Source organism: Aspergillus flavus, chromosome 1 (genome assembly GCF_009017415.1).
Source record: "Aspergillus flavus chromosome 1, complete sequence".
NCBI lineage: Eukaryota > Fungi > Ascomycota > Eurotiomycetes > Eurotiales > Aspergillaceae > Aspergillus > Aspergillus flavus.
Genome location: NC_092406.1, coordinates 1,923,642 through 1,950,410, shown reverse-complemented (window position 1 = coordinate 1,950,410; position 26,769 = coordinate 1,923,642). Strand labels below are relative to the sequence as shown.

The 26,769-nt window shown below is 51.4% G+C and overlaps 9 protein-coding genes across 9 annotated transcripts; 3 read left to right on the top strand and 6 right to left on the bottom strand.

Moving 5' to 3' along the window:
* Positions 1 to 311: 311 nt before the first annotated feature.
* F9C07_729 (putative pre-mRNA splicing helicase) lies at positions 312 to 6,944 on the bottom strand (the record flags this gene model as incomplete). Its single annotated transcript, XM_041284243.1, has 1 exon — positions 312 to 6,944. One exon carries the CDS (start codon positions 6,942 to 6,944, stop codon positions 312 to 314), a length of 6,633 nt encoding a protein of 2,210 aa, XP_041141183.1.
* Positions 6,945 to 7,177: 233 nt separating this feature from the next.
* F9C07_1047696 (DNA mismatch repair protein Msh1) lies at positions 7,178 to 10,679 on the top strand. Its single transcript, XM_041288655.2, has 3 exons — positions 7,178 to 7,773; positions 7,853 to 8,771; positions 8,840 to 10,679. The coding sequence occupies exons 1-3, from the start codon at positions 7,411 to 7,413 to the stop codon at positions 10,588 to 10,590; spliced, it is 3,033 nt and encodes a 1,010-aa protein (XP_041141184.1). The 5' UTR covers positions 7,178 to 7,410; the 3' UTR covers positions 10,591 to 10,679.
* An 89-nt stretch (positions 10,680 to 10,768) lies between these two features.
* Positions 10,769 to 11,506, bottom strand: F9C07_727 (putative ureidoglycolate hydrolase; the record flags this gene model as incomplete). The annotated part of the gene is made up of 1 exon (XM_041284244.1): positions 10,769 to 11,506. The coding sequence occupies one exon, from the start codon at positions 11,504 to 11,506 to the stop codon at positions 10,769 to 10,771; it is 738 nt and encodes a 245-aa protein (XP_041141185.1).
* A 263-nt stretch (positions 11,507 to 11,769) lies between these two features.
* Positions 11,770 to 13,188, bottom strand: F9C07_726 (putative allantoate permease; the record flags this gene model as incomplete). The annotated part of the gene is made up of 1 exon (XM_041284245.1): positions 11,770 to 13,188. One exon carries the CDS (start codon positions 13,186 to 13,188, stop codon positions 11,770 to 11,772), a length of 1,419 nt encoding a protein of 472 aa, XP_041141186.1.
* A 519-nt stretch (positions 13,189 to 13,707) lies between these two features.
* Positions 13,708 to 16,303, top strand: F9C07_1047811 (acetamidase). Its single transcript, XM_041288656.2, has 5 exons — positions 13,708 to 14,498; positions 14,558 to 14,969; positions 15,023 to 15,631; positions 15,701 to 15,889; positions 15,956 to 16,303. The coding sequence occupies exons 1-5, from the start codon at positions 14,226 to 14,228 to the stop codon at positions 16,087 to 16,089; spliced, it is 1,617 nt and encodes a 538-aa protein (XP_041141187.1). The 5' UTR covers positions 13,708 to 14,225; the 3' UTR covers positions 16,090 to 16,303.
* A 484-nt stretch (positions 16,304 to 16,787) lies between these two features.
* On the top strand, positions 16,788 to 17,680 carry F9C07_2279107 (uncharacterized protein). Its single transcript, XM_041284237.2, has one exon. The coding sequence runs from the start codon at positions 16,945 to 16,947 to the stop codon at positions 17,566 to 17,568; it is 624 nt and encodes a 207-aa protein (XP_041141188.1). The 5' UTR covers positions 16,788 to 16,944; the 3' UTR covers positions 17,569 to 17,680.
* On the bottom strand, positions 17,681 to 19,841 carry F9C07_2279106 (putative MFS transporter). The gene is made up of 4 exons (XM_041288649.2): positions 19,512 to 19,841; positions 19,109 to 19,446; positions 18,595 to 19,054; positions 17,681 to 18,538 (listed from the first exon to the last, which is right to left on the bottom strand). Exons 1-4 carry the CDS (start codon positions 19,743 to 19,745, stop codon positions 17,786 to 17,788), a joined length of 1,785 nt encoding a protein of 594 aa, XP_041141189.1. The 5' UTR covers positions 19,746 to 19,841; the 3' UTR covers positions 17,681 to 17,785.
* On the bottom strand, positions 19,842 to 24,491 carry F9C07_2279105 (putative NRPS-like enzyme). Its single transcript, XM_041284246.2, has 2 exons — positions 24,319 to 24,491; positions 19,842 to 24,233 (listed from the first exon to the last, which is right to left on the bottom strand). Exon 2 carries the CDS (start codon positions 24,087 to 24,089, stop codon positions 20,253 to 20,255), a length of 3,837 nt encoding a protein of 1,278 aa, XP_041141190.1. The 5' UTR covers positions 24,090 to 24,233; positions 24,319 to 24,491; the 3' UTR covers positions 19,842 to 20,252.
* A 1,713-nt stretch (positions 24,492 to 26,204) lies between these two features.
* Positions 26,205 to 26,712, bottom strand: F9C07_2227572 (uncharacterized protein; the record flags this gene model as incomplete). The annotated part of the gene is made up of 2 exons (XM_071509802.1): positions 26,205 to 26,476; positions 26,544 to 26,712. 2 exons carry the CDS (start codon positions 26,710 to 26,712, stop codon positions 26,205 to 26,207), a joined length of 441 nt encoding a protein of 146 aa, XP_071365639.1.
* Between the last annotated feature and the right edge of the window lie 57 nt (positions 26,713 to 26,769).

The window sequence follows — 26,769 nt, the reverse complement described above, 5'->3', positions numbered from 1 at the left end:
GAGATCATGGGATGATGGGTCACGCTGAGCTATCCCCACCGGGGCCCCATCGACGCTAACCTTGTATTTTGAAAATCATTCCACCGCAACCCGAATTGGGTAATGAGCTACTGATAAGATATGCCCACATGATCAACCCTTATACTAGTGCCTACAATCATACATACTAGCAAAATCCCGAACCTCTAGATTTTTCTTTCCACATTACAGCATATAATTACACAAACATGGACCAAGGTAAAATCATCATACAAAGGTCACCCTAGAGTAACAAATAAACAAATCAAAATATCTCTGATGGATTCTCTCCTTTACTCCTCGTCTTCCTCCTCGCTCTCGTCCTCTTCCATTCCCTCGGCGGCGGTGACATTGAAAGTTGGCGCCTGGTCAACACCGACATAGCTGTCGCTCATCAGGTACAATGTCAATTCATGCTCGCCAGGGGTGGGAACGATGTATTCAAGACGCAACTCCAATTTCCGTCCAACGGTAACTCGCTTGATAGCAAGCAAGCTCTTGGTCTTCTCATCTCCCACCACCAACCACCAGTTCTCCATCTTCTTGTTGGTGTAGAAGGGCGCGTGTACCGTCATATCAGGTTCCTCGTCTTCTTCAACTTCCCGTTCGATCTTAACCTTGAGGTACGCAGGCTCGCCAGCAGTGATATCGTCCGGATCTTCGACCTGGAAGTCGATATCAATGTTGGGGTACTTGTCGTTGGTGAAGGCTGCGGCTTGTGCCAATTGCTTGTTGTCCAAACCAAGGCGTTTGACCAGTGTAGCGTACTCCTTGTTCTCCGAGGGGTCCATGGCTTCCATGAATTCGAAGATGTCGTTGATGCCGAATTCATTCGCCACCTTAATCACCTCGGGGCTGAAGTGAGGAATCTGCTTGAGAGGGCTATCCCGATCCCACATTGCCTGGACAACCATCTGGGACATCTCCATGGCGTTCATAGCATTCAGATGGCCTTCCGAGGAGAGCACGTCCACACATGCGCTAAGCAAGTTGAGAACCTTGCTAACAATGACTTCTTGGTCCTTCGCCAGGTCAATGGTAAGTTGCATGCGCGAGAAGTGAGCTTGGAGCAGAACGAAGGCCTTGAAGTGCGGCGAGTCATATGCAGCCTGGGACATCTTGACAGGCACCCGGTCGTACACGCGGCGCAAAATGTGGTCTTCGTGGCGACGCATCTGGATGGACTCAAACTCCGTAGCCGATGTGACAATCTCGAGAATACCCTTGAGCTTGGTACGAGATGACAAAGAAAGGAGGAAGGTCTGCATGGTGATGAAAGAGATGTTATAGTAAGCTGCAATCATGGCGGCATTGAGAGGTGAAACACTATCGTCTTCTTCATCCAAATCAATGATCTTGGCTTCAGAGAGTTCTTTCAAAGTGTTCTCTACAAGCTCCGACAAGAAGGTGCTGAGGCCCTCGTAGCTGACATCAGTGAGACCGTAGAAGCTGGGGTTAGCCAGGAGACGACGGTAGAAGTATGTGTGCGTCATCCAATCGACGGCATCCTGGGTAGAGGCAACAACTTTAGTGCTGATTTCAGTCACGAAAGCATCATGCAAGTAAGCCTGCAAATGGCTCTCTACAGGAAGCGCCTCGTTAAGGAACTTCTTGTAGTATTCGCGTTTGACGGACGGAACCATGAGCACGCCTCGCCCGATCTTGTCTTCGCCAGGACGAGAGGCCTTACCGAACATTTGCAGAACTTCGCTGATAGGATAATCGATATAACGATGTTCGCGGCCTTCAAAGAACTGCGTCCCCATAACGATTACCAAGTGTGCTGTGAGATTGAGCTCCCAGCACACATCCCGTGAGGCAAGGAGCACCTGAATAGCACCAATCGAGAAAAGGTGGGAAACAATTCGCTTGTCTGTAGCACTCAATGCCTCGTGATAGTATCCGATACCGTGAGACAGTGACTCAGCCAAGGTCTGCTCCTGAACCCGGTTAAGTAGCGGAGCTAATTCGTTGACATCGGCATTCAAGAATCGGTCTTCATCATCGTCGGTAGCACAAGCGGCCAGCAGATCCATGGCGGTGGAGCGGGTCTGCTTGCGGTTAGGCACGAAGATGATTGCAGGCTTGTCTGGTGAGAGCTGCAGGATCGATGAATATGCTGGTCTGGCCATCGCGAGCATAAGGGAGGGGAAATGAGGAATGCTGAAGGACTGAATATGGAGCTCCAGAGGAATTGGACGGGCATGAGGGCTGAAGTTGTAGATGGTATGTTTGTTAGCACCAATCCATTCGCCGATGTCCCGAGCGTTGGCGAGCGACACGCTTAGACCAATGATCCGCATGCCATTCTCTAGCTGAAGAGCGATAGAATGCATGCGCGAGACCACGACCTCATAAACATAGCCTCCATAGCCTCCCAGCATGTGGAGCTCATCTGCGATGAAGAGCTGCACGGTCTGTACATTCTTACGCCTCTGCCATTGCCTTGAAAGGACATCCCACTGTGTTGGAGTAGCGAGGACAAGGTCTGCCCGCTCCAAGAGCTTCAGGTCAGCCGTAGTCTCTCCAGTAAGCTTTACAATAGTCTTGCCGCCGGAGAGCTTGCTTAACCTCTTCTCCCAGTCAGCATGTCGCTGATCAACCAGTTCCTGGAAGGGGGCAATATAGACAGCGCGGCCGCTATCTTCCTTGGCCCAGTGCCGCAGTAACGCAAGTTCCGCACACACAGTCTTTCCGCTTCCAGTAGGCGCACCGATGAAGACATTATCATTTGTATCAAAGAGCGACTTGAAGGTCTGCGTCTGAATCTTATTAAAATACTGCCAATCGGAGTACAAGTTCTGGTACTCGTCACGCTTCAATGCCTTAACTGGGGCGCTTTGCATGGCCAATAGAGGAGTATGCGGGGGGAATCTTTCTGGAAGGATCAATTTTTGGAAGGAGACAGCGATCTTCGTCTCGGAATGCATCCAACGATCGGAGATGAGTGAAATGAAGTAATTGGGGGGCATCGGCTCGGTGATAGGAACGGTGAACTCAACAAGATGCTCGTTCATCTCCGACTGTGCATAGTCTTTACGGAGTATGAACTGATCGTGGAAAAGAATTTCCTCGCCATCACAGTCCTCAACTACAATCCAGAAATCCTGCGCGGTTCCATGCAAAGCCTCGTCCCAGACAAAGTTGGGTGTGATGGTCAATTCAACGCGTAGCATGGACCGCGTCACCGGTTGGACTTGTGCTTGGACTTCCAAACGAGGGAACTTGGACACAAGGTCGCAGACAGCACGTCCGGCCTTCGGCATACCGAGAAGTTCACCCATACGCGGAGGATCAAGGTCAAGATAGCTTGCCCACGGCACGTCAATTCTTTCGGCCTTTTGCATGATGTCCCTGGGGCAGGATGGGAACTGACGAAGAGGTGTCATTGTCGGCCACATGCGTCTTTCAGCCATCTTGCAGAGATCTAGGGCTGTCTTAGCAACAGACGACCAACCCTTCCTTAGCGAAATCTCGAATAAAGCTCGCAGAAGACGACCAGCGGATTGCGTGACATAAACCATGTCCGCCATCAAAGCGAGACCATCGAGCTTCAATCTCGAAATATAAGCCTGCAACAAAACATTGATTTTTGAATGAGGCTCATCAATACCTTCCTTGACAGGAACCGGCACACGGCCCAGAAGCTTCGCCAGTTCAAGCTTCTCGTCCTGACGGACGGGGATATATTTAAACTCATCGCTAAGAGCGAAGATTCGGAAAAGCTCAATGGTAGTAACCGACGGCTGAAGATGCTGAGAGTAGGTTAACATGGAGTTGTGGCCAATGTAGTAGTGCGAAGCAACCCGTCCCAGCTCGGTAGACTGCAGACGACCAGTCTTCTTCTCGTATTTCACAAGCCCTGCCCGCTCCAAAACTACTGCCGCAGAGTGGATGAGGTCAACGCGCTTCTGCTCCAAAGCATCGTCATTCTCGTAATCGGCGCCAACACTATACAGCCCAGGAGAACGGAGCATACGGACGAAGAGGTAGGTGTAACCCAACCAGTCAACGCCCTCATCACGCGTCCGGATATTTCCGAGAACGACCTCGGCATTCATATTATCCGCAAGTTTGCTTATAAGCTGACTCTCGATAGGGAGTTGTTGATTCATGAGGGAGAGGTAGTACTGAATTTCAGTCTGAGAAGTGATGATGATACCTTCACCGAAAGTGTCATATTGCGGTCGACCAGCTCTTCCCAACATTTGCAGGACATCTTGAGGGCTCAGTTCAACCCAACTGCCCTTTTCTGGAGAATACACCTGGGTGCCCTTGATGATGACTGTATGTGCAGGAAGGTTAATACCCCAAGCAAGAGTCGCGGTACAAACTAAAACCTGAATGCTGCCATCTGCGAAGAGTGCCTGGACTGAGTCACGGTCGGCAAGACTCAGACCAGCATGATGAATACCAAAACCGTAGGGGAGTAGATCCTTAAGCGATGCGTCATCTACAGACTCTGCTTCTTCGGCCAAAATGGCTCGGCTAGCAGCATCGCTTCGTAAGATTTGACCAATAGTCTCCATCTCCAAGGCCTTGTCTCGGATATACTTCGCAGTTTTGGCAGTCTCTTTCCGAGAGTGAACGAAGATAAGCATCTGGTTCCTACGCTGCCCAACTTGCTCAATGACCTTATTATAACAGATATCATTCATGGTTTTCAACTGCTTGATGGCCTTCTTGTCTGTAACACCAATGAACTCCTGCTTCAACGGACAAGGTCTATAGGAGCCATCAAAATGGAATAGGCCTTTGACAGGGTCAACTCGCAAGAAGCTTCCCACATCCCGGTAGTTAGGGAGGGTGGCGCTCAGACCAACAATCCGAACAGGTTCACCAGTTTGCTCGCCCTTGCGAATGGTCCGACTGACGATGCTTTCAATGACAGGGCCACGGTCATCGTGAAGAAGATGGATTTCATCAATGATAATAAGCCGCACAAGTTTAATATAACTTGTCTCCGATGCCTTTCTCGTAACAACGTCGAACTTCTCTGGAGTTGTAACAATGATCTGGGTTTCGGCTATTTGCTGCTTTGTAAGCTGGCGATCACCAGTGAGTTCGGCGACTTTGATGCCATAGGGCTCCAAACGCTTGCCAAGGTTTCCAACTTGCTCCTGAACCAAGGCTTTCAAAGGTGAGATAAAAACGATCTTAAAATCGTCGAGCATTATTTCACCCGTTTGAGGGTTACGGTTTTTTCCAATCTCTCGAAGGACGGTGAGCATGGCAACATTTGTCTTTCCGGATCCAGTAGGCGCACAGACAAGCATATTACCATCATCATGGAAGGCCGAAGGGAAACATTTCGTCTGGATACGGTTGAGTTCCTTCGAGCTTCCAAAACCAATTCGCGCCCACTCGGGAAGTTCTGTGGTCGGGATGTTCTTCTCTCCGGGATCTCTCTTCGCTTTGGGAGGTGGCACGTGAATCTCTTCGTATCCTTTGAATGTGCGCTTGGTCGAGCCTTGCGGTAATTTGACACTAGGGTTTGTCATCAAGTGATTTCCTTGGTGGAAGACGAGGTTTTCCAGGTTGATGAGCCGTTTGGGTTGAAGGCCTCTAACCAAGCCGCCATCGGCTGGCTTTTCTTCTGGGGTAGGGGCATTTGGCACATCAACATCCATAAGGTCGAGCTTGATCTTTTTCTCAGGGCGACTGCTGCCGTCATCACGGGCTGTCTTTCCTCGAATTTCATCCAAAATGGCACGATGTCCGGCTTCAACCATTTCGCTCTCAACAAGGTTGCGGGCATCCGCATCTTCAGCCACCCTGCGCCACCGAGTGGTCCAAACAATCTTGTCACGGTTGGTGACCAGTTTAGCGACGAGATCGGGATAGTCATAGTCGAAGAGCTCCATTAGATCGTTTTCCACATCTCGGAGTGGCTTGTCAGCACCATCCTCGCCTTTACCACCAAGAATCTCAAGTGCCTCCGTAGCCTTCTCTTGTTGGATATGGGCATCTGAGTATGCTTTACCGATCTCACGTTGAAGCCAGTAGGCATCAATTTCACGAGCGGAAACCCTAAGTGCTTTACCCCCTCGATCATCACCACGGTCCATGCCGCCATCTATTACCATTTCCTCGGTGTCAAGGCCATCGGCGTCTCCCTTTTCGGCGGTTGGCTCATCAGTGCCGGGTGCGTCCTGCTGATCTGCCTCGTCCTCATCCGACAGCTCATCATCGTCTCGCACTTCATTGACAGTGCCCATCCGCTCGTCATCTTCATCTTCCTCGTCGAAAACAACGGCAACACCTTGGCGTTCGTCAAGTTCCTCCTCACCTTCACCTTGAAGACCACCGTCCATATCTTCATCTTCGTCCTGCGCGTCGTAATCGGTAATCTTCTTGCCCAAATTGACAAGCTCGTTGAATTCTTTAGGATTCATAGAACTGCCAAGCAAATCATCGATCTCCTTCTTCTTATCGAAATCTTTCATATCCTCATCCTTCAAGTACTCCAGCACGGCATCGGCGGCACTTCGTACGACTTCGTGAGGAACATCGCCGAGATTATTAGCGGTCATGGTAAGGATAAGATCATATGTCGCTCTGGTGGCAGGCGTTCGGGGGCGGTATTTCAACCCTTCGACAACTGCATCGGCAGCCGAAAGGATACCTTGGCCTCGTAATTGTGCTGGTTGGCCTCGTTGGCGCTTCTTTTGTTCTCGGGCGAGGACGTCCTCGCCTTCTCGAATTGAACCCCGCTCAATATCTGTCAGACCGGCCTTCTTTTTCGTCTTTGGCGCATCATCACGCGCCATCCTGCCACCCATCTCCCGAATACTAATCCGACCTGCGAGGGATTCTGGGTCTCCGGTAGGTTCATCGTTGATGCGAGAAATGAAACGACGGTCCGCCTGGAGAACCAGGTTGGACATCGCCGAGTACTTATACTGAGAGATATTTTGGTCCGCCATTTTGATGGTATTATAATGCGATTAACTGTGAAACAAAAGAAAGAAAGTAATTGAAGTCAAACGCGATCGTGTTCCGACTGGAATGAGTCGTCTGGGCTCGGTGGAGCTCACGATCAACCGGCGCGTCGACACTCCTGCGACGAGAAATGAATCCTGCAATTATATGAGATTCCAGAAGGTTTCACAAACCTGGAGCATCCTCCTGCAGCAGACAAGCTTCCTCGTTGGTGCAGGGCCGCAAGCTGCGTGGGATGTTTCGCGGTGTTGAAGAGTTGTTGCGTTGGAGAGTTCCGCTTCCGAAGTTCTCTTCGAGCAGATTTGAGTGGCAAAGACGGAAGGTTTGGCGATAGTTGCCTCAGGCAGCTATAAACGCTTTACCCTTTTCGCGCTCCCGAGCAAAGAGCTCTCTCGGAAGCTCGCGACAAAGCCAAACAACGATCTCCAACCTTCGATTCACACTGGGATCATGCCAGTTTGTGGCAGCCGGATTTCACTCTTGATCCCGTCGCGCATCTCCTCTCTCTGCAAAACCGATCCCATATTACCGTATCACTGCAAGGTACACCGAACCATCTGCCATCATGCTCGCCGTCCGTCGCTGCGCATCGCGATGCCTTCTCCGGCTCCAAACTTCACTCTACAAAGGGGTGCCAAAACGCGCTCTACTGTGAAACTAAAGGATTTACCACAAGGAGCGTTGAAGCTAGAACCTTATCATGATACTGTAGAAGATGCACCGCGGTACCCACCGGTCGTGCAAGGACATAGGAATAATATGGAAAAGTTCCAGAATTGTGTTATCCTTACCAGAGTTGGAGGCTTTTATGAGGTACGGAAGCGAATCCGGAGAACTCTTCTACTCGCTGAGGTCCTCAGCCCGTAAACTTCTATTCCTAACCTATTTCTAGCTGTATTTCGAGCAAGCTGAGGAGCTGGCCCCGTTGCTCAATATCAAGCTTGCTTCCAAGAAGACCAGCGCCGGCCCTGTTCCCATGGCGGGGTTTCCGTTCTTCCAGCTAGACCGCTTCCTGAAAACCCTCGTACAAGATCTCAATAAATACGTCGCCATTAGCGAGGAATTCGCACACGGCGTGGAGGACAAAGCTCGTACAGGGGGGCTTCTCTTTGATCGAAAAGTCGCCAGAATTATCACCCCCGGCACATTAATTGACGAGAAGTTCATGGATCCTGCGGAGAACAATTTTCTCCTAGCCATATACATAGATGAACCGTCATTGAAAGCACAACTAGAACAGCATGGTGTTTCATCGCATCAGCATGTACTGTCGTCTGCATCTCAGCCCGTAGGCTTGTCCTGGTTAGATCTTTCCACCGGAGACTTCTTTACCCAATCTACAACAGCGCAAATGCTTCCTTCGGCTATTGCAAGGATTGGTGCTCGAGAGATCTTGGTTGACCGGGGTATTCAAGATTTGATCGGACAGGAGCTGCAACTGCTAGTTGGGCACGATCATCGACTGATGACATTCTTCCCATTTCCCCAGGACATCTTGCCCATGTCTCAGTGGGATTCAATGCTAGAAGCACCCGTCTCTCCTAAATCTATCAAGTCTTTTACCCCGGAGGAAACAGCCGCTGGTTATAGCCTCTTAGAGTACATCCGGGTTCAACTACAGGGATTAGATCTAAAACTTCAACCCCCTCGTCGCCGGCACTTGAGCGAATCCATGAATATTGACCGCAATAGCTTGAGAGGGCTGGAGATTCTCGAAACCGCTCGGGACGGCTTCGGCAAAGGGAGTCTGCTTCATGCAGTGCGTCGTACCTCCACCAAAAGCGGAGCGCGTCTCCTGAGGGACCGTTTGAGTACGTGCCACACCCACATTTTATTAGCTCATGGTTTCGTGGTTTTAAGCTAACCATTTACTGTCTAGGTTCTCCGTCTACTTCCTTACGAGTGATCAACGAGCGCCTTGATCTTGTGTCGGGCTTCATCGCCAACAGTGAGCTACGTGATAGTGTGACACAGCTGTTAAAACGTAGCTATGACGCTCAGCGCCTAGTTCAAAAATTCACACTTGGACGGGGAGACCCGGATGATCTGATTTGTCTCTCAAGGGCTATAGAAGCTTCAAAGGAAATCAAGCGGGTCCTTTCTGCCACAGGCTTCGATGTCTCCTCGTCCGCTCAAGCCAATGATAGCCTTGCAACTATGACCGATCGACTTCATTTGGACGGGCCTACTATACTTGCAGACAAAATATTGGCTGCTATTGATGAAGAAGGGCTGATCCAAAGGCAGCGGATTGAAGATGACACCGCCGCAGAGGCAGCGATTCTGGCTCAGGAAGTCACCATGAATGAGGGCTTACCAACTGACCTCGACGCTTTGCCGAAGAAAGTCCGATCTAAAGGTTCTAATCGAGCTGGCACAGCTGCAGATGAGCCACCGGACGTCGACACCTGGATTATGAGGCGGGACGCAAGCCCAGCCCTACGTAAGCTCCACCAAGTTTTAACGAAACTACAGGATGAGAAGATCAGCTTGACACAGCGCCTTCGCGATTCTGTAGGATCATCTACTCTTACCCTCAAGTGGACCCCTGGTCTCGGCCATATATGCCATGTCAAAGGGACCAAGGTATCTCAACAAGCCCTCGAAGAATTAGGAGTAACACGAAACGTCTCAACAACCAAATCAACCAGGTCGTTCTACCTCCCCGCATGGACTGAGCTAGGCAGTCGAATAGACCAAGTGAAACTCCAAATCCGGCAAGAAGAGCAACTGATCTTTGAACGCCTTCGCCGCGAAGTGATTCTTAACCTAGTAAAGATCCGACGCAATGCAGCCGTCATGGATGAACTGGACGTCGCGTGCTCATTCGCAACACTAGCACAAGAACAGCGCCTCGTTAGGCCCATTCTGACCAAGGGCACCTCCCACAAAATCGTCGGAGGAAGACACCCAACTGTCAAACTCGGCCTCGAAGAGCAGGGTCGCCGATTCGTCAGCAACGACTGCTTCTTAGGCGATGAGGAACGCATCTGGCTCATCACAGGGCCCAACATGGCTGGGAAGAGCACCTTCCTGCGTCAGAACGCACTCATCACGATTCTCGCGCAAGTTGGGTCATTCGTCCCAGCCGAATACGCCGAGATCGGGATTGTAGACCAAATTTTCAGTCGCATCGGCGCGGCGGACGATCTCTTCCGCGACCAATCCACGTTCATGGTGGAAATGCTCGAGACAGCCGCTATCTTAAAGCAGGCGACATCTCGTTCCTTCGTCATCATGGATGAGGTTGGCCGCGGCACGACCCCCGAAGATGGCACCGCCGTCAGTTTCGCCTGTCTGCATCATCTCCACTATCGCAACCGATGTCGCACACTGTTCGCAACTCACTTCCACGAGCTGGCAGACATGACCCACGATTTTGACGCTCTGGGCCGATACTGCACGGACGTCAAGGAGACCGCCTCGGGGTCATTCTCGTTCGTCCATCGGCTGCGCAAGGGCGTGAATCGCGAGTCCCATGCGTTGAAGGTCGCCCAACTGGCGGGCTTGCCAAAGGAGGTCCTCGAGATGGCTCGAAGCGTGCGGGATAGCGTTCGTAGCGGTCAGAAAACATGGCCAGCAGAGGTAAATTGGAACGCCGAAGCAGCTCCCAAGCCAGCGGTCTCATAACACATCATGTATGAAATTCCGAATCTTCATGTACAGTACTTTTACTGCCGTTCATATGTACAATAACCATCAACTCATAAGATGACCGCAAACCATTTTCTCCACCCCAGGATATAATACAACCATAACCCATGCCAACCCACCATCAATCATCAACAATCAAAAAGAAAACACAACCCTAAAGCTTCGCAACAGCCCTCCCCCCAACCTCCACAACAACACCCTCCCCAAACGCCACCTCCTGACAATCCTCTTCCTCAACCCCATTAACAAACTGCACGACGACAAAATCCACCCGCCGAGACCCAACCACCACCATGGGCGCATGCCACGTCCCCGCGCCATACGTAACCGCCTGTCCCCCGCGCGCGACAAACGCCCTCAGATTCTTCAAATCCGGCGGATCCCTCACCGTCACCGGTCCCGAGGGCGTCATAGCCGTAACCGTCTGGCCCTTCAACGTCGGCGCAACCACAACCAAGTAATACGGCTCCTCCTGCCCACCGGCGGTCGACTGACTAGAGAGGTCAATCGGGGTGAAGGTCTGGGTAGTGAAGGGGTGACGTTCGAGGATGCGGACGTCGAAGGCCTTCGTGTTCTTGCCGGGGAGGGAGCGCAATTGGCGGGGGAAGCAGCTGAACATGGTCATGCGGGCGGAGGAGGGTTGGTTACTGGGGCATTTGTTGGTGTAGTTGTCGAGGAGGGGGGAGATGGGGCTGTATTTTAGAGCGGAGTTTTGGTTTGCGAGCACTGGGGTGGGGTTGTGAGGTGCGAGGCTTGTAGTGCTTGCTGGGGCTTGGTTGAGATCGCGGGGGAGAGGAGAGTAGATGGCGGTGCCGAAGGGAGCGAAGGCTTCTTTGGTTAGTGGTGAGGGTGTCACCTGGAGGGTTGGGGTGGTGGTGAGGATGGGTGCCATTGTTAGTGATAGACAAGGACCGGCCTTGCGATTGTTTATTGAGGTTCAATTGGTAGTATAGGGAAGAAGAATTGAGAAAGTGAAGGGAAAAGAGGGGGAAGAATGAAAGAAATAAATTTATATCAACGACGTCAATGGGGTCGGGAGTCTCCGCATTTGAATCTCCCGCTTTTCTCTTATCGGAACACGCCGATAAAGCCATTTAATTCTCTTACCACATCACGGATCAAAGAGAATATAACATTATTCTCGTAAAACTCATTCTAGTCTTTGGGCTTGTAAATTGACCCCTCTGTTACTTCCTCTTCTCCATGCCCAACACCGTCCAGCCCCTCCCGTGTCTCTCGCATGCTCATATATATAACGCCGCCCGTCCAGAGAATCAGAGCAATCGAACACCCAATCATAGCCCACATACCCCTAGTGAACCTGGGGGCAAAAGTAGCAGAGTAGAACAGGATACTCCACCAAGCATTGACGGCATTACTACCCAGGTTCATACTAGCAATGACCACCGAGCGCAGCCGACCATCCTGATACCGCATAACATCATTGCACCATGCAAAGAACGTAGCCTGACAGGCATATACGGCGCCAGCCCAGTAATAGGCTCCAAAGACCGTGGCAGTGGAGGAAAATTGAGTCAGAATAAGTGCCGAGGTGATAATGCCGGTGATCCCAATGAAGAACCCTACTAGATAGCGTTTCCCGCCCATGAAATCGGTCAATGTAGCCCAGAACAAGGTCGACACGATACCCACGGCGGGCACACCCGATGGGTAGTTGTTTAGCTGCGAGACGGTGTATTTGTTGGTGGGATGGGACTTCATGTAGAGTGCGAGTAGGGTGTTGGTCGAGAAGGATTCCGTCTCGCCGGCGATGATCCAGAGCATCACGAAGCCATACCAGTACCAGGTGCCGAATATTTTCTTCGCGAAGGTTAGGTCTAAGCGTGACGTCGCTGGGCTTGCCTCAGGCATGCGGGAGATGGCTAGAGCTCGCTCAGAAGCAGAGAGATATGGTGCTCGGGTCGTGGCAGGAGTATCAGGAAATAGAAATAGTCCGTAGAGCGCGATGGGTAGGGTGATCAGTCCGTCGATGATGAACAGCCATCGCCAACCGGATAGTCCACGAGCTCCGTCGAGCGATGAATGGATCCCTGACTGGATGAAACCTCCAAACATGGTACCGGCGAGTCCGGAGGCAGTGAAGATGCCGCTTCGCTTACCCAGCTCTTTCTCGGTATACCAAGCTCCAAGAATGTAATGAGTTCCAGCGAAGGTACTGGATTCGGCCAACCCCAAGAAAAACCTGATAGCCATGATGCCCTGAGGATTGTGCACCGCTGCTGTGATCATGGTAAGACCGCCCCAGAACACAATCATGGTAGGGAAGAAGATGCGGGGAGCGATATAGGTCAATGCTAAGTTGGAGGGTACTTGACCGAGGATATAGCCGACAGTAAAAACCGTATTGATAACATTTAATTGGTTTCCTTGGAAGTTGAGCTCTTCTTTCATGCCCGACACATACGCGTTAGATAGGTTAGAGCGATCTAGATAATTGAAAAAGTATGTCAAACAACAAAAGGAGAGGATGAAGAAATCCAGCTTTCGCAGGAGCTTCGCCTCCCCAGGCCTTGATTCCTGGCCTTTCAGGTAGGTTTTGATGTTGGCCAACATGGTGAATATCGCCTATGGGTACGATTTGGTGCACGACAGGCGAGTACCTACTTCACAGCAAGCTTCCCCAAGCCTCTTTATACGAACACCCCCGACTAGCCAGAGTATATCATGGCCATGGCTTCTTTAGTCTGGTAAACTCTATTCAGGATCGCCATGAGGAGGACAACTCGGGTTGCTATCAGCAATCCCGCCTGCCCAGACACTTGGCCAACTTCACCAATGAAAGATAAGGTGGCACCGGGCGGAGGAGCTTCAGGTCGATTTATCTTGAGCCTAGAAACAAGCAAAATGCTTGGCGTTGATAGAACGGAGGAGTTCATCAGTTACCTGTCTACTCGACATCTGATACGTTGGCATAGTGAACGAGGTAATGACTCTCGAAACTCACAGATAACATCGTGGAAGAGATATTCCAAAATACCCTCAAGGTAGCCATGTCCATAACCATAGTATAGCAACTACCGATAAACATGCAGATCCACCGTATTCCAGATGCTGATTCGTAACCCCGCGTTTTGTCAGGCTTATCACTTGACTTCGGCATTCATTCCGCGACACCCGCTCTTCCAATGACATCGCGGAACCCTAAGTGGAACTGCGGTTCAGTTGCGATACGAACCTGCTCCTGTGCCACTAACCCGGCTATCCATTGCCGGGTAATACATGATTCAGTGGCTGAATGCTGATAGACAACCTCGTTTGCCGGCTATCACTACGATACCTGATTCAGATAAACCTTCCTCGGCGATTGCTATAGGACATCAGGGCCGAGACAAAGAGGAACAGGACGAACAAGGTTCAACGATATCGCTCGACCTAGGCACTTGGATCTTATCGGTGAGGAGACGTGAGGGGGTGATAATCTGTTCTATGCTTCAGGATCCCCGCAGTCATGCCTTGCTGCATCCATGCAGGGCTGCGATGTTGCCATTCGTGTCTATAAGACGGAAAACAATTTCCCCAGTACTGTCCGATGCTAATGTCCACAACGTAATCACCTTTCTTCCAATTCGAATCTCAGTCACCCAGACAAGATGAATACCTGGCAAGCAATCGCGAAAAGCAAACAGGAGTCGCTCAGAGCTGCTATTCCGTCCGAATGGATTATTCCTGCACATATTCTTCCCCCAGAGCATCAAACAGACGTCACGTCTTTCCCGCGACAATCCGGATGGTTCACTAACAGAGAGCTCGAGATCCTATCCACATCGGCACCTAGGATCCTGGCCCATTTGGAAACCAGGTCATGGACATCAGAGGAAGTGACAAAAGTGTTCTGTAAGGCCGCTGCAGCGGCTCACCAATTGGTACACATCCCTCCGTATCATTCAATTTTCGTTTTCGAGACATACTAACAAATGCCTAGACGAATTGCCTCTCCGAGATCCTCTTCGACGAAGCCATCGCTCGAGCCAAGGAATTAGACGACCACCTGCGCAAGACAGGCAAACCAAAAGGTCCATTCCATGGCCTCCCAATCTCCCTCAAGGACAACTTCAACATCATCGGCAAAGACTCCACAGTGGGCTTCACGTCGCTCGTCAACGATCCCGCCACATACAACAGTACCCTCACAGATCTCCTCCTGCAGGGTGGAGCAGTGCTGTATGTGAAGACCAACGTGCCGACCGCGATGATGATCGCCGAGACCGTCAACAACGTCTTCGGCCGGACCGTGAACCCCCTCAATCGAAAACTGACATCCGGTGGCTCGTCCGGAGGTGAATCGGCACTTATTTCATTCGGTGCGAGTCGCATCGGCGTTGGAACTGACATTGGTAGCGACCCACTTTACCCTATAGCAAGTAAAGATTGCTAACAGTAGCTTCAGGTGGCTCTCTCCGTATCCCAGCCGCCTGTACAGGGATCTTCACACTGCGGCCTTCCTTCGGACGATTTCCGAACTTCCAGACTCGATCGGGACTGGCGGGTCAAGAAGCCGTGAACAGCGTCAATGGCCCCATGGCATCGACATTGGAGGAAATCACATTCTACTCCAAGACCGTCATCGACCAAGAACCCTGGGTCAACGACCCGAAGTGTCTTCCTATCCCGTGGCGTCCGGCTGAGCCAAAACACCGACTCAAGCTGGCTGTAATGTGGAACGACGGCATCGTCACTCCCACGCCGCCCGTAACTCGTGCACTGAAAGAAACAGTCGACCGACTAAGAAAGGCCGGCCACGAGGTAATCGACTGGAAACCAACAGGACACAAAGAAGCGCGACAGCTTCTACAGCGCAAGTTCGTCGCCGACGGAGGTAAGTCAGTGCGTGGGCTACTGGCGCCGACGGGGGAGCCTTTCCGGGAGGAAATGCGAGATTACGAGAAGGCGACGGAGCTGGGTGTTCATGAGATGTGGCAGATTCATCTTGAGCGGAATACCCTGCAGAAAGATTATCTTCATCGATGGAACGCTAGTGGAATTGATGGGATTCTCTGTATGATTCTAGTTTTCTTTCCGGTTGATATCTTTGGACTGTATTTGCTGACCTGTTTGCTGTGATCAGGTCCAACAACCCCATACAGCTCCGTGGAGCACGGTAAATTTGCATATGTGGGATACACTGGTGTATTCAACATCCTCGACTACTCTGCCGTTTCCTTCCCTTGCGGCGTGAAGGCCAGTAAGGCGTTGGATGCGTCGTATCACGGCCACAAGGCATTGAGTGATGTCGATGCAAGGATACAGCATGATTGTACGTTACCCCACAGTTATAGTTCGAAAAGCCCCCAGATAGACCGTACTAACATCCGAATCCTAGATAATGCATCCGCAGTTGACGGGATGCCAGTCAGCCTACAGTTAGTCGCACGTCGACTCGAAGAAGAAAAGGTCCTAATGATGACGGGAGTGGTTCTGCAAGCCGTATCTACCGGCTGGAAGTCCAAGCTATAATGACCCGGAGATTGAAATTGTGCATTGTTGTTAATATAGAGCCACGTGCGTCTTCTCAGACCCTCCAACCGAGGACCTCCATAAGACTTCCCATGCTAATATCGATTACCAAACTCCCACATAACTTACAAGCCATAACATCATCCCCACGCATAAGCAACACAACCCCAAAGACAATCCATGCACAATTCCCCCTCCACCCAATTTCCACATCAACATAGCTCCCCCACAAAGGCTCTAGCGTCGGGGACCAAGCCCAAAAAGCACCCTCTCCAGCCCCCTAACTAAGCCCTAAGAAGTAAAACCCTCCAAATGGCCCCGACAAATCCCCAGCGCTAACGAAGTCCCAACGCATGAAATAATTTCATGAATCCAATAGCCCTCCAGAATCCCCAACAAGCAACCACTAAGCATCCTCATTCTGTCCCATGACTCATAGACAACCCAGCACCGTCCAATCGCTAACGCTTGGTCCTGTCGGATTCGGCCGGATTGTCATGTTTGGGCCTCCCTCGCTTTTTAGCCTCATTGGGCTTTTCTGTCAGGGCGGGTTCTCAATCAAGCTTGGTGGAAGGTTACACTGGGATGAGAAAATGGCCGGCGACTGTGCATGGGTGTGGGCTGAGGGGGATGCTTGCTTTCTGGGTCTTATAAGAGGGGGTTTTTAGCTTTTATTTCCTGTACTTCTGTGTTCCTGTGCTTCATTCTCTTTGTGCTGGGTGTTTCAAGTGTGTTACTCAGATACTACTGTGTCGTCACTATAAAAACCATATTTCAAACCTCATCTCACCCCAAACCATACTATACCAATCCAATTAACCCAATCCAAACTAAAAGAGAAAACTAAAGACGAAAATGCACCTCAAAACCCTCCTCCTCACCCTAGCTCTAACCACCCCAACTCTCATCCACGCCAAAGATGACACAACAACAACAGCCCCCTACTTCGGCGCCGAAGTATCCATCTGGCAACCCACCTACTCCGGTATAGCGGGCAGCGTAGCCGGCATAAACGCCAAAGAAACAACCTACCACATCAGCTGCACCAAAGACGCCCCGAAATCGCTCTGCCAGATCGACAAGCCCTGGACCATGATCCAGGCCCAGGAGTCCTGGAGTCTGACGGGCGTTTACACGGCCTGGAGCAGTGGGAAGGATGCCGTGACGGCTACGCAGGATTATTCGTGTACGTTTACGCATTGGTCGGAGAAGGCGTCTTGTGCGTTGACGGTGAAGGCGACGGGGACTTTGGAGGGGGGGAAGTGGTCGAGTGATGCGTCGACGAAGGTTAGTGTTGCGAGTGATAAGGTTACGACGTGGGGGTTGTTGGTGACGGGGGGTGTGGAGAGTTTTACTATGCCGCAGGCGACGCAGACTCCTGGGGCGGCGGTTGGAGGGGTGATGGGGAATGCTAGGGCGGTTGTTACTGGAATGCCGATTGCTGGGGCGGCGGCTGTTGCTGTTGCGGCTATGTTTTAAGGAGGGTTATGTGGAGGTGGATGGGTGCTAATGTTGACTTTTGATACTGATTTATAGCTTGTTGGTGGCTATGTACATGAGGATTATTTCAATATTAATGTGCTTTTTATATGCCCGCAATTATCGACAGTCCAGAAAGTGTAGAATATAAACAAATGTAAGTCCGAAAGTATAATTCAGCCTGGGTAGAACTCCCAGCTCGGGGCAAGGCAATGACTCAGGGCTCAGAGACAGACTCGTTCTGCCGAGGTTCAGTAAGTGGTTGCTTCTCTTTCAGTCCGGTTTTGGTCTCAACATGCTCCACACTGAGGTGCTGGCGAGTGATGAAGAGACTGACAAGAAGTCCACACGCCCCTAAGGAGGTATAAAGGATCCAAATGTTGCGCATGCTCCAAGCGTAGGCGTCCTTGACAACGCTCCGCTGAAGTGTATCCGCAATAGACTGAATGACCATCACATTAGCCGCGGCTTCTGACCCGGTGAGCTCCTTCACCATGGAGTCAGACAGGCCCGCTGTCAGGAGGTCGGATTGCCTGGTGTCCATGCCATTTTGGAAAATCACGCCCCCAAGCACCACCGACATGGCCATGGCCATATTACGGATGAATCCAAATGTTGCGGTGGCGGCGGCATTTTCGTCCTGCGGTACATTACTCTGGAGGGCAAGCAGGGGCGGGAAGAAAAGCAAGCCACATCCTGCACCTGCCACGATTTGATAACAGATGATCTTCGCAAGTGAGGAGGTAGCGTTGAAATCGATTAACAGACCACTCCCCAGGAGTACAAGTGCAGTTCCGGTCCACACCACTTCGAGATAATGGCCCGTGCGGTGAATAATAAGTCCCGCGGCAAGGCTTAAGGCCGCTTCTGCCAAGACATACGGGAGAATCAGAAGACCCGAATGGAGAGGAGACGCTTCCTTGGCTGATTGGAAGTACAGCGGGAGATAGTATTCTTGTCCGAGAAAAGCCTTAGGCCGTCAGTGTCAGGTTTGATCCTATCGAGGGTTACAGTTTGAATACTCACAAAGCCATGCGTGAAAGCCACGATGAAGCAGGCCATATTAGAACGGTTCTTGAAGATGCCCAACGGCATAAGTGGATACTTTGCTAGGCGTTTCTCACTGTAAATGAAGAAGAGGGACATCAAGCAACCAAAAACAATGAGACAGATCACTTTCGGCGAGCTCCAAGGAAATGTGGCTCCTCCGAAGTCAAGGCCCAGCAAAACCATGACCGTCAGCCCGAGGATGGAGAAGCTACCAAACCAATCGACCGCTTTTATGCCGTCCAGCACTCCAGTCTTTGGATTGTGTACATCCAGGAATAATAGGAGGAGCACAAATGCCGTTCCACAAACAGGCAGATTGATCCAGAAAATCCACCTCCAGGAAACTGACTGGGTAAAGGCACCGCCTACAATGGGGCCTAGAGCCCCGGCAATGGCCCAGATAAATTCGATGAGGCCCAAGAAAAGACTGCGAAGTCTGAAGTCGGTCAGCATAAGTGCAACATCATTTTGGGGGGGGAGTCATAAATACCGGACGCTAAAGAGGTCGGAAATGATGATAGTAATGAGTTGAATGAGCCCACCACCAGCGATACCTTGTACACCACGACCTGCAATCAGCATAGGCATGTTGATGGCTTTGGCACAGATGATTGAAGCTCCGAAGAACAGAGCGACGGCCGTGAGAAGGATGGGCTTGCGCCCCCAGATATCGGATAGGTTGGCCCAGATGTTAGAGCTGGCTGCGTTAGCAATCAGATATGCGCCACCAATCCACACATAGCCTGTGCCCGAGTGCAGCTCGGCGGAGATAGTTGGTGTTGCGGTAGCCACAATAGTCTGATCAAGAGCAGAAATGAAGAGGCTGAGCTAGTCCGAGGGTCAGTTATCAGGGCTTGATACGTGTTCCCGGTAATGGGTGCATAACAACTCACTGAAAGGGCGAGCATAATGGCGGCAATTCTCCAATTGCCGCGAGACTTGTCTTCGACCGAGTATGGCTCCTGCACCTCATTCTCTGGTCTTGAGGGTAGTCGGTCCATCTCGAATCCGTCATTGCTGTAGTTGGGTTCATTCCCGGTGTAGGGGCCCAAATTTAGTACTTCATTACTATGGACGGGCCTCTGTCCAGGATCACCGCTGGACGGAGAAGCGGTAGATAACCCCATTACGTAGGTCAAACAGGCCGAGGACTATAGATTACTGGCAGTTTCTTCAAATCAGGATTGCGAGAATCTGGCAAGAAGAAAGAAAACTTGATGCATAGAATGATTCATCCATGTTTGCCATGTTTGTCTAGGATGTTTACCCGGCAATTCAATTGCTTTAATTGGTTCGATTTTCGCGGGGCGGGGACTTCAACTCAGTAATGATCCGGTGTAAGCAGTGATTTGTATCACATACACACTTCCCTTTGCAGTGAGCGGCATGTAGCCGATGATAATAGAATGCAATAGTGGTATACGTTTTTAATAAAGTTCAAATAGAGGCATTGATCTATTATGAGTATACCAGTATAGCCGCGTAAGATCCCATGTCTAGCTTTTCATAAGTTTGCGTGAAAGAACAAAAGCGGAAAATTAAAAGAAATATCAGTAAAAGTGAAAGACTTCGCAACGCTAAAATAGAAATAATCCAGAACAAATTCGAAAGCGTGGGAGAAAGGAGCTCCCAACTTAAATTGGCTCGTCCCGGGGCTCAACGAGGACTTCATTAACCGACACATGTTCCGGCTGGCGCAAAGCGTAAACAATCGAGTTGGCGATATCCTCTGGGTCCAGAATCTGAGCTCCAGATGGCTCGCCGTATTTCTTCACGGCTTCGGCGTCCGTAGACATGTTGAGAAGGGGGGTCGATGTATTTCCCGGCTGGATACTGGTCACGCGCAAGCCGGTGCCCGCTGTCTCCAGCCGCAGGGCCTGGAGTGTAGCCTCGACGAAGAACTTGCTAGCGGAGTAGACACCAAGGCCAGGGAAGACTTTGCGGCCGGCATCCGAAGAAATGGCAACAATATGGCCGCGGCTACGGGACAGCATGCCCGGCACAGTGGCAGAGAGACAGTGCAGGAGGCCCTTGCAGTTGACGTCGACCGTGCGATCCCACTCATCGGTCTTCACATTCGCCATCATGGTAAAGTACATCACGCCTGCACACGAAACGAGGATGTCGACGGGACCCAGCTCTTCGTTCGCAGCACTCAGCAGAGCTTCCACCTGTCCACTATTCGTCACATCGGTTGATCGTGCAATCACCTTCACTCCATAAGCTGTCATTCGACCCTTAACTGATTCGAGGGCGTCCGCCCGGCGAGCAGCGAGGGCTACGTGGCAGCCTTCACGGGCCAATGCCACTGCCACGGCGGCACCAATGCCAGAGGATGCACCGGTCACAACGGCCACCTTCCCATGGAGAGGACCTTTCGGCTTTGGTGAGCCCGCCAGAGCATTCTGCCGGGATGGAGGCCGTGTCAGCCATCCTCGGGCGAACCAGTGACGCGTATAGGTTTCAAGCAGAGCCCGTCCCACCTGGGGTCGGTCCAAGTCGGCCAAGGACGGTTGGGTCGCGGCATTGTTGAGCACGACAATGCCCCGGAGGAACTCAACGGTAGGCATACCACTGCGAAGGATGTCAACGGTAAACGCACCATCGCCTCCCTTCACCGGGCCGCGTTTCTGGGTCCAGAGGGCCACCCACTCATCCCAGCCGAGTGGCTGGGTGGGGTATCCGAGCTCTCGGAGTTCTGCGAAGACGGAGTTCATGCTGAGCGGGTTGGGATCACCCAGGTGGAAGACCGTTTGGTCGGCGTGGGTCTGGTTGGCCAGGTGGACGATGGCCTTGCTGACGAAGTCCACAGGGGTCATCTCCGCCCGCCAGCCGTCGACATCGGGGGCATATCCGAGATGGATAGACTCGACGATAAGAGCAGTGAGAAGATCCCACGCGTTGGCGGCACCGGTGGCGCTATGGCCACTGATAGTACCAGCACGATGGATTTTCACTGGCAATCCCCGACGAGCCGCTTCGAGGACAAGCTGCTCGGCTACCCACTTGGTCTGTCCATACCCATCCAGCAGCTTGTCGGGCACTTGGTCGACATCCAACAGGGCATCCTCGGGCCAGCCAGACTCCCCGGATGAAGGCAGCACACCGTTTGTGGAGACGTACTGCACAGTTGCGCCTCCCTTGCAAGCCAGGCGGAGCACCTCTCTGGTGCCGCCCACATTGGGGCCGCGCAATGCAGCGTATGGGTACACCAGGTTCACCGTTGCCGCCGCATGCACAACCACCTGGACACGGCTTGCGAGCTCGTCGAACGCTGCTGGGGAAAGACCAAAACGAGTGCGTGAAAGGTTTCCAGGGAGAATCTCGACCCGCTCCATGATTGAGTCGCGCCATAAGCCCAAATCTAAGAGGTTCCGGCGGATACGGGCGATACCTCCGGGCTGGTCGTCATTGGCTGGTTCATTAAACCGCACCAAGCAGATAATCCGGGCAGAAGTGTTCTCCACGAGATCATGAAGGAGGAATGCTCCCAGGAAACCGGTCACACCGGTCAGCAGTACGGTATCCGCTTTGTCAATAGGACAAGCCGTGGCGTTGGAGGGCGTGATTTCATCATCCAGAGTCGCATCAGCACGCAAGACCGCTGGAAGATCTGCTTGCACAGCGGCTGTGTGCCCATCCCGGATCGCCCGAACGGTTTCCAGGTGGCCCGTCAGTGTCGTATTCTCTGCAAGACGGGTGATTGGAACGCGGAAGCCAAAATGCCTCGAGAGCCGGGAGGATAGGTCGGCCAGAGACAAGGAGTGTCCACCAAGGTCAAAGAAGTCATCACTCTGCTTCAGAAGGGTGCGTGATGTTTTCAGGACGGCGGCCCAAATGGACGCAATCTCATCCAGCTTAATCGAGTCTTTAGCTGGTTTGGGCCCATTACCATTGACTAATTGAGGGCTCTGCGGTGGTGGGAGGTTCTTCAGATCGACTTTGCCCGTGACTTCATGGGTTGGCAGGCTGTCCAGCTCAACCCAGAGAGCCGGGATCATATAATGGGCCAAGTGAGGCGCAAGAGTGCGACGCGCCGCTGGGCTGTGGCCGGAATCATTGATTTCCACTTCGGGACGTTCCGCAGACTTCTCTTTGTCTCGCACAATATACGCGACCAACTGTCGCTCCAAGCCTTCTCCATAGGCGACCACCGCGCAGCGGGAGACCGCCAAATTCGTGACAATTTCATATTCCACTTTAGCCGGTACGACGGAGTACCCGCGCAATTTGATCATCGCGCCCACACGGCCCGTGATTTCGAGCAGACCCGACGGGAGCAATCGGGCAATATCGCCGGTCCGGTACAAGCGGGAGCTGGGGTCCGAGTCGAAAGGATTCGTGATGAATGCTTTGGCGGTCGTCTCCGGGAGATTCAGGTATCCCCGGGCGAGTTGGGGACCTGCTAGGAACAGCTCCCCACTCACACCCACGTCCACCTTTTGCAGGGACTCGCTCAAAACGTACGTGTTCTCAGGGTCAATGGGGGGACCCACGGGGCAATAGAGTGCGTCACTATCGATCTGCTGCAACATCTCTCGGATATCCCCACAGGCGATCTCATGGGTTTCACATGCGCTATAGCAATTCAGGAGCCGCGTCTGGGGGAAAGCCTTGCTGGCTCGCCGGGCAAGATCTGTTGTAACGACTTCACCGTTGAACCATAACGTGCGCAGATCCGGCAACCGGTCACCTACGTGGGGGTGACGGGCAAGAACCGTAGCCAAGAGGGTGGGGGTCATTAGAGTTTCCGTGACTTTCTTCGCCGCCAGCAGGTCGACGAGCGCCGCAGGATCGTAACTTGCATCATCTGGCACGGCAACCACTGTCGCACCACGCAGCAGCGGACGCAAGATCTCCCAGACAAAGAAGACATTACAGGCCACTCGATCACCCTGTTGCAGGTCTGACACGCCAAATCTCAGGTTATAGGAGAGAACTGCGGCGCGGTGGGGATTAGCAATGCCTTTCGGCTTGCCTGTAGTTCCGGACGAATACGACACAAATGCGAGGCGATCCAAGTCGTCGTCTGACGGGAGGGGAGAGGGCTCTGAAACATGTCCATTGGCCGTTGGGGCCGGCTCATCCTGAATGATGACCGGAACGCTAGCTTTGATTTTGCCAACCTCTGCCCGGTTTGTGATGACGACCGTTGGCCGCCCATCCTCAATCACATCGGCCAGGAGACTAGGGGGGTAAGCCAATTCTAGCACCAGGAATGCGCCGCCCGCGCGGAGAGCTGCCAGACAAGCAACTACGTAGTCCGCACTGCGCGGTAGCAGCACCCCCACGAGACTATCCCGACCGACTCCGTAGCCCCGAAGGCGACGAGTCAAGGTCTCGACCTCTTGATCTAATTCCGCATAGGTGTAGGTGGTGTTTTCATCTTCTAAGGCAATGGCATCGGGCGTGGCCTGGACTTGTTTTGTGAAGAGCGCGGAAAGGTCTTTGGTGGTATCAATGATCGACATGGTATCGTTATATCGTTAGACAAGGAAGAGGAATTCAGGAAGACGAGGAGGATAAGGAGAATGAAAAGAATGAAGCTGATGGAGGGATATTCAAGGCATCCAGCGGTTGAAAAGAGAGGGTATTTAAGTTGACAGTCGTGGGATCTAGGAGTCAGCGTGAATTGTTCATTAGTCACTGGTATTCCTAAGAGTTGATGGAAAAGAAGGCAAGGTGCCGGGGGATAAATACAAGAAACTCACAGGTTGTCCGTTGCCTTGGTCGCAGACCGAGAAATTCCAGTGGGACACGAAGGAGGGACAACATTATGGGGGGAATTAAGACCAATGGGTATTTTTTTCGCTTCCGTGGATACTCTTAGCATAGTGGGGGGACGATAATGATATCGATCGTTTATTATTTTTTCCATGTTTTTCCAGGCCATCGACGACCAAAGTTCAGCCGGGTTCTCATACCCAGATGGGTTAGCCAGCTCTCTCAACACGCTAAGCAGGGGTTCCTTTGCACCAGTGAGAAGGTCAGAACACCACCATTAACCCTACTTTCAATGCATCTCACAAGGTACAGGACTCGCTAGGACGATCTAGTCAACCCATCTCTATCTGTAGTGCCAACTATAACCCTCGGTCATGAACGTTGCCCATATCGTATAGCCTCTCTCGTTTTTTTCGAGGCAACCAACACCCTCTATCGATATGCCGATCCACTGCCCGGATGGAGCCTCTTCCCCGTGGACTAACAGCCGGACTCTGGAGAGCCTCCACTCCGATATCTTACCCACCTTGTCTCTTGTCGTTTCTGACCCACTTTCACATGCTTCAAGACCTTCGCTTTTAATACTTGTGTCCAAATCGGTTCGATTCCTCTCAACATTTTTGCTGAGAGCTGTCGCGAGCTTCAAGGGAGCCAGGGTCCACAATGTCATTGGCTACCGCTAGGTTTCCTGACCCGATTGCCCTGGTTCCTGTGTAGGTACCTGGCATATACTCTAGGTACTAGACCTACGTTCAGTATTCCATCTTGTACTTCGTATAGGGTAACCCTTTGCCTTTCCCATACTGCGACTCTTCACATTATCGTGTAAATATTCAGGTTTCGCTGTTACTTCCACATATTCGAAGTAGCCAGTAACAAAAGGGATTTTTGCCATGCTGTCAAACCGGTCTTATCGCACGTGCTGATAGCGGTCGTCTGTGCTCCTGCGACCTTTCCTCTTCGAACCAGCGGTGTCGCGTGCGTTAAGTCACGTGAGTAATGCTTACCTCACTCCCACTAGCCAATCAACGGCAATCTAATTTTGGCCAGGGGCAGAGACCCGCGCAATCACATGGGAAATAAGTCAATGATTAGGATAGAACAAAAACATCAACTATCGATTCATGTTTTCTAGTGGATTCCAACCCCTTCGACCTGAATCATGTTGGGACCGTCAGAAACATGCTAAGCATGGTTGGGATGATATGACCTCTATTGGGAAAGCCAATAAATTAACCAAAGAAGCTATATCCAAGACATGAAGTTATGCAGGCGTGAGTTAATATCACCGCTTAGGATTTATGGTCGTGGACAGCTTACGCAGAGTCATGCGTTTGGCAATGCTGGCACTTTGATCAGTTGTTGATGTACTGTAGCCTTTCTGGATATCTTCATTGACAAAAATATATGTATATTGAAGCGGATAGACGAAAATATATAACTAGAAGTATTGAGATATCGTAGAAGAGCTCCATATTATAGGGCATCGATAGACTACCAATTAGATAAAGATATATAGACAAGAACGCCTCTTATTTACATACCGATATATTGTAGGGACCTCCTTGGCCCCCCAAGATAAGGTAGCGCTCACCGCCCCATACTTATTATGCTTTTAGCCATTGGTATTGGTAGGTAGACAAAGGACTAAATGATAACCCTACCTGTCGAGGGCTGTCTATATAGATGGTCCTTCTTACACTATCTTCCCAGCCTACTAGAACGAATTGAAGGTTCTAGATCCAACAGGACGACTGACATCTCCCGTAGATACTCCACATATCAGAGTCTAGACCGGCTTTTCAAGAAAAGAGCAACAAGGGTTATATTGAAATAACTACATAAAAGGATTTCTAATCCTCCTAATAAGCCTTCACGATCCTTTGATCTTGAGGAATGCGGTCTAACCGAAACTCAAACTGCCCATTATTACTCACGATTCCATCGCTCAAACCCACGCACGCCTCTACCTGCTCATCACTCCAATCCGGCTGGATTGTCACGGACAACATGGGTCTTTCCTGCAACTGGCCGTGAATGTCGTCTTCACTCGTCGGAACAGGAATAGGATTGACACTGAACTCGACACAGTCCGCTGATTTCGAGAAGTCTTTGCCACCCCACTCCACGTGGGCTGTATAGAGACCGGTTAAGGTGTGTCCAGAACCGGGGAGCATGGGATATTGTAAGAGTCAAGCTACGTACCAGACGATTGAGACAGCCCAAAGACTTCATTAGATTGATTTCAGCGGCAACCCATTCACCCTCGTCATTCTGGAGCTCGCCACATAAGATGTAGTCGTCGTTTTCTTCGGCGGCCTCGTCTAGTTTGAGGTCCCGGGCGGTTTCGTTGAAGGGTTTGTTGCTCATTGTGATTGTACTAGAGAATGACGATAATTTGGAGATATTGAAAGCTGGGGAATATTA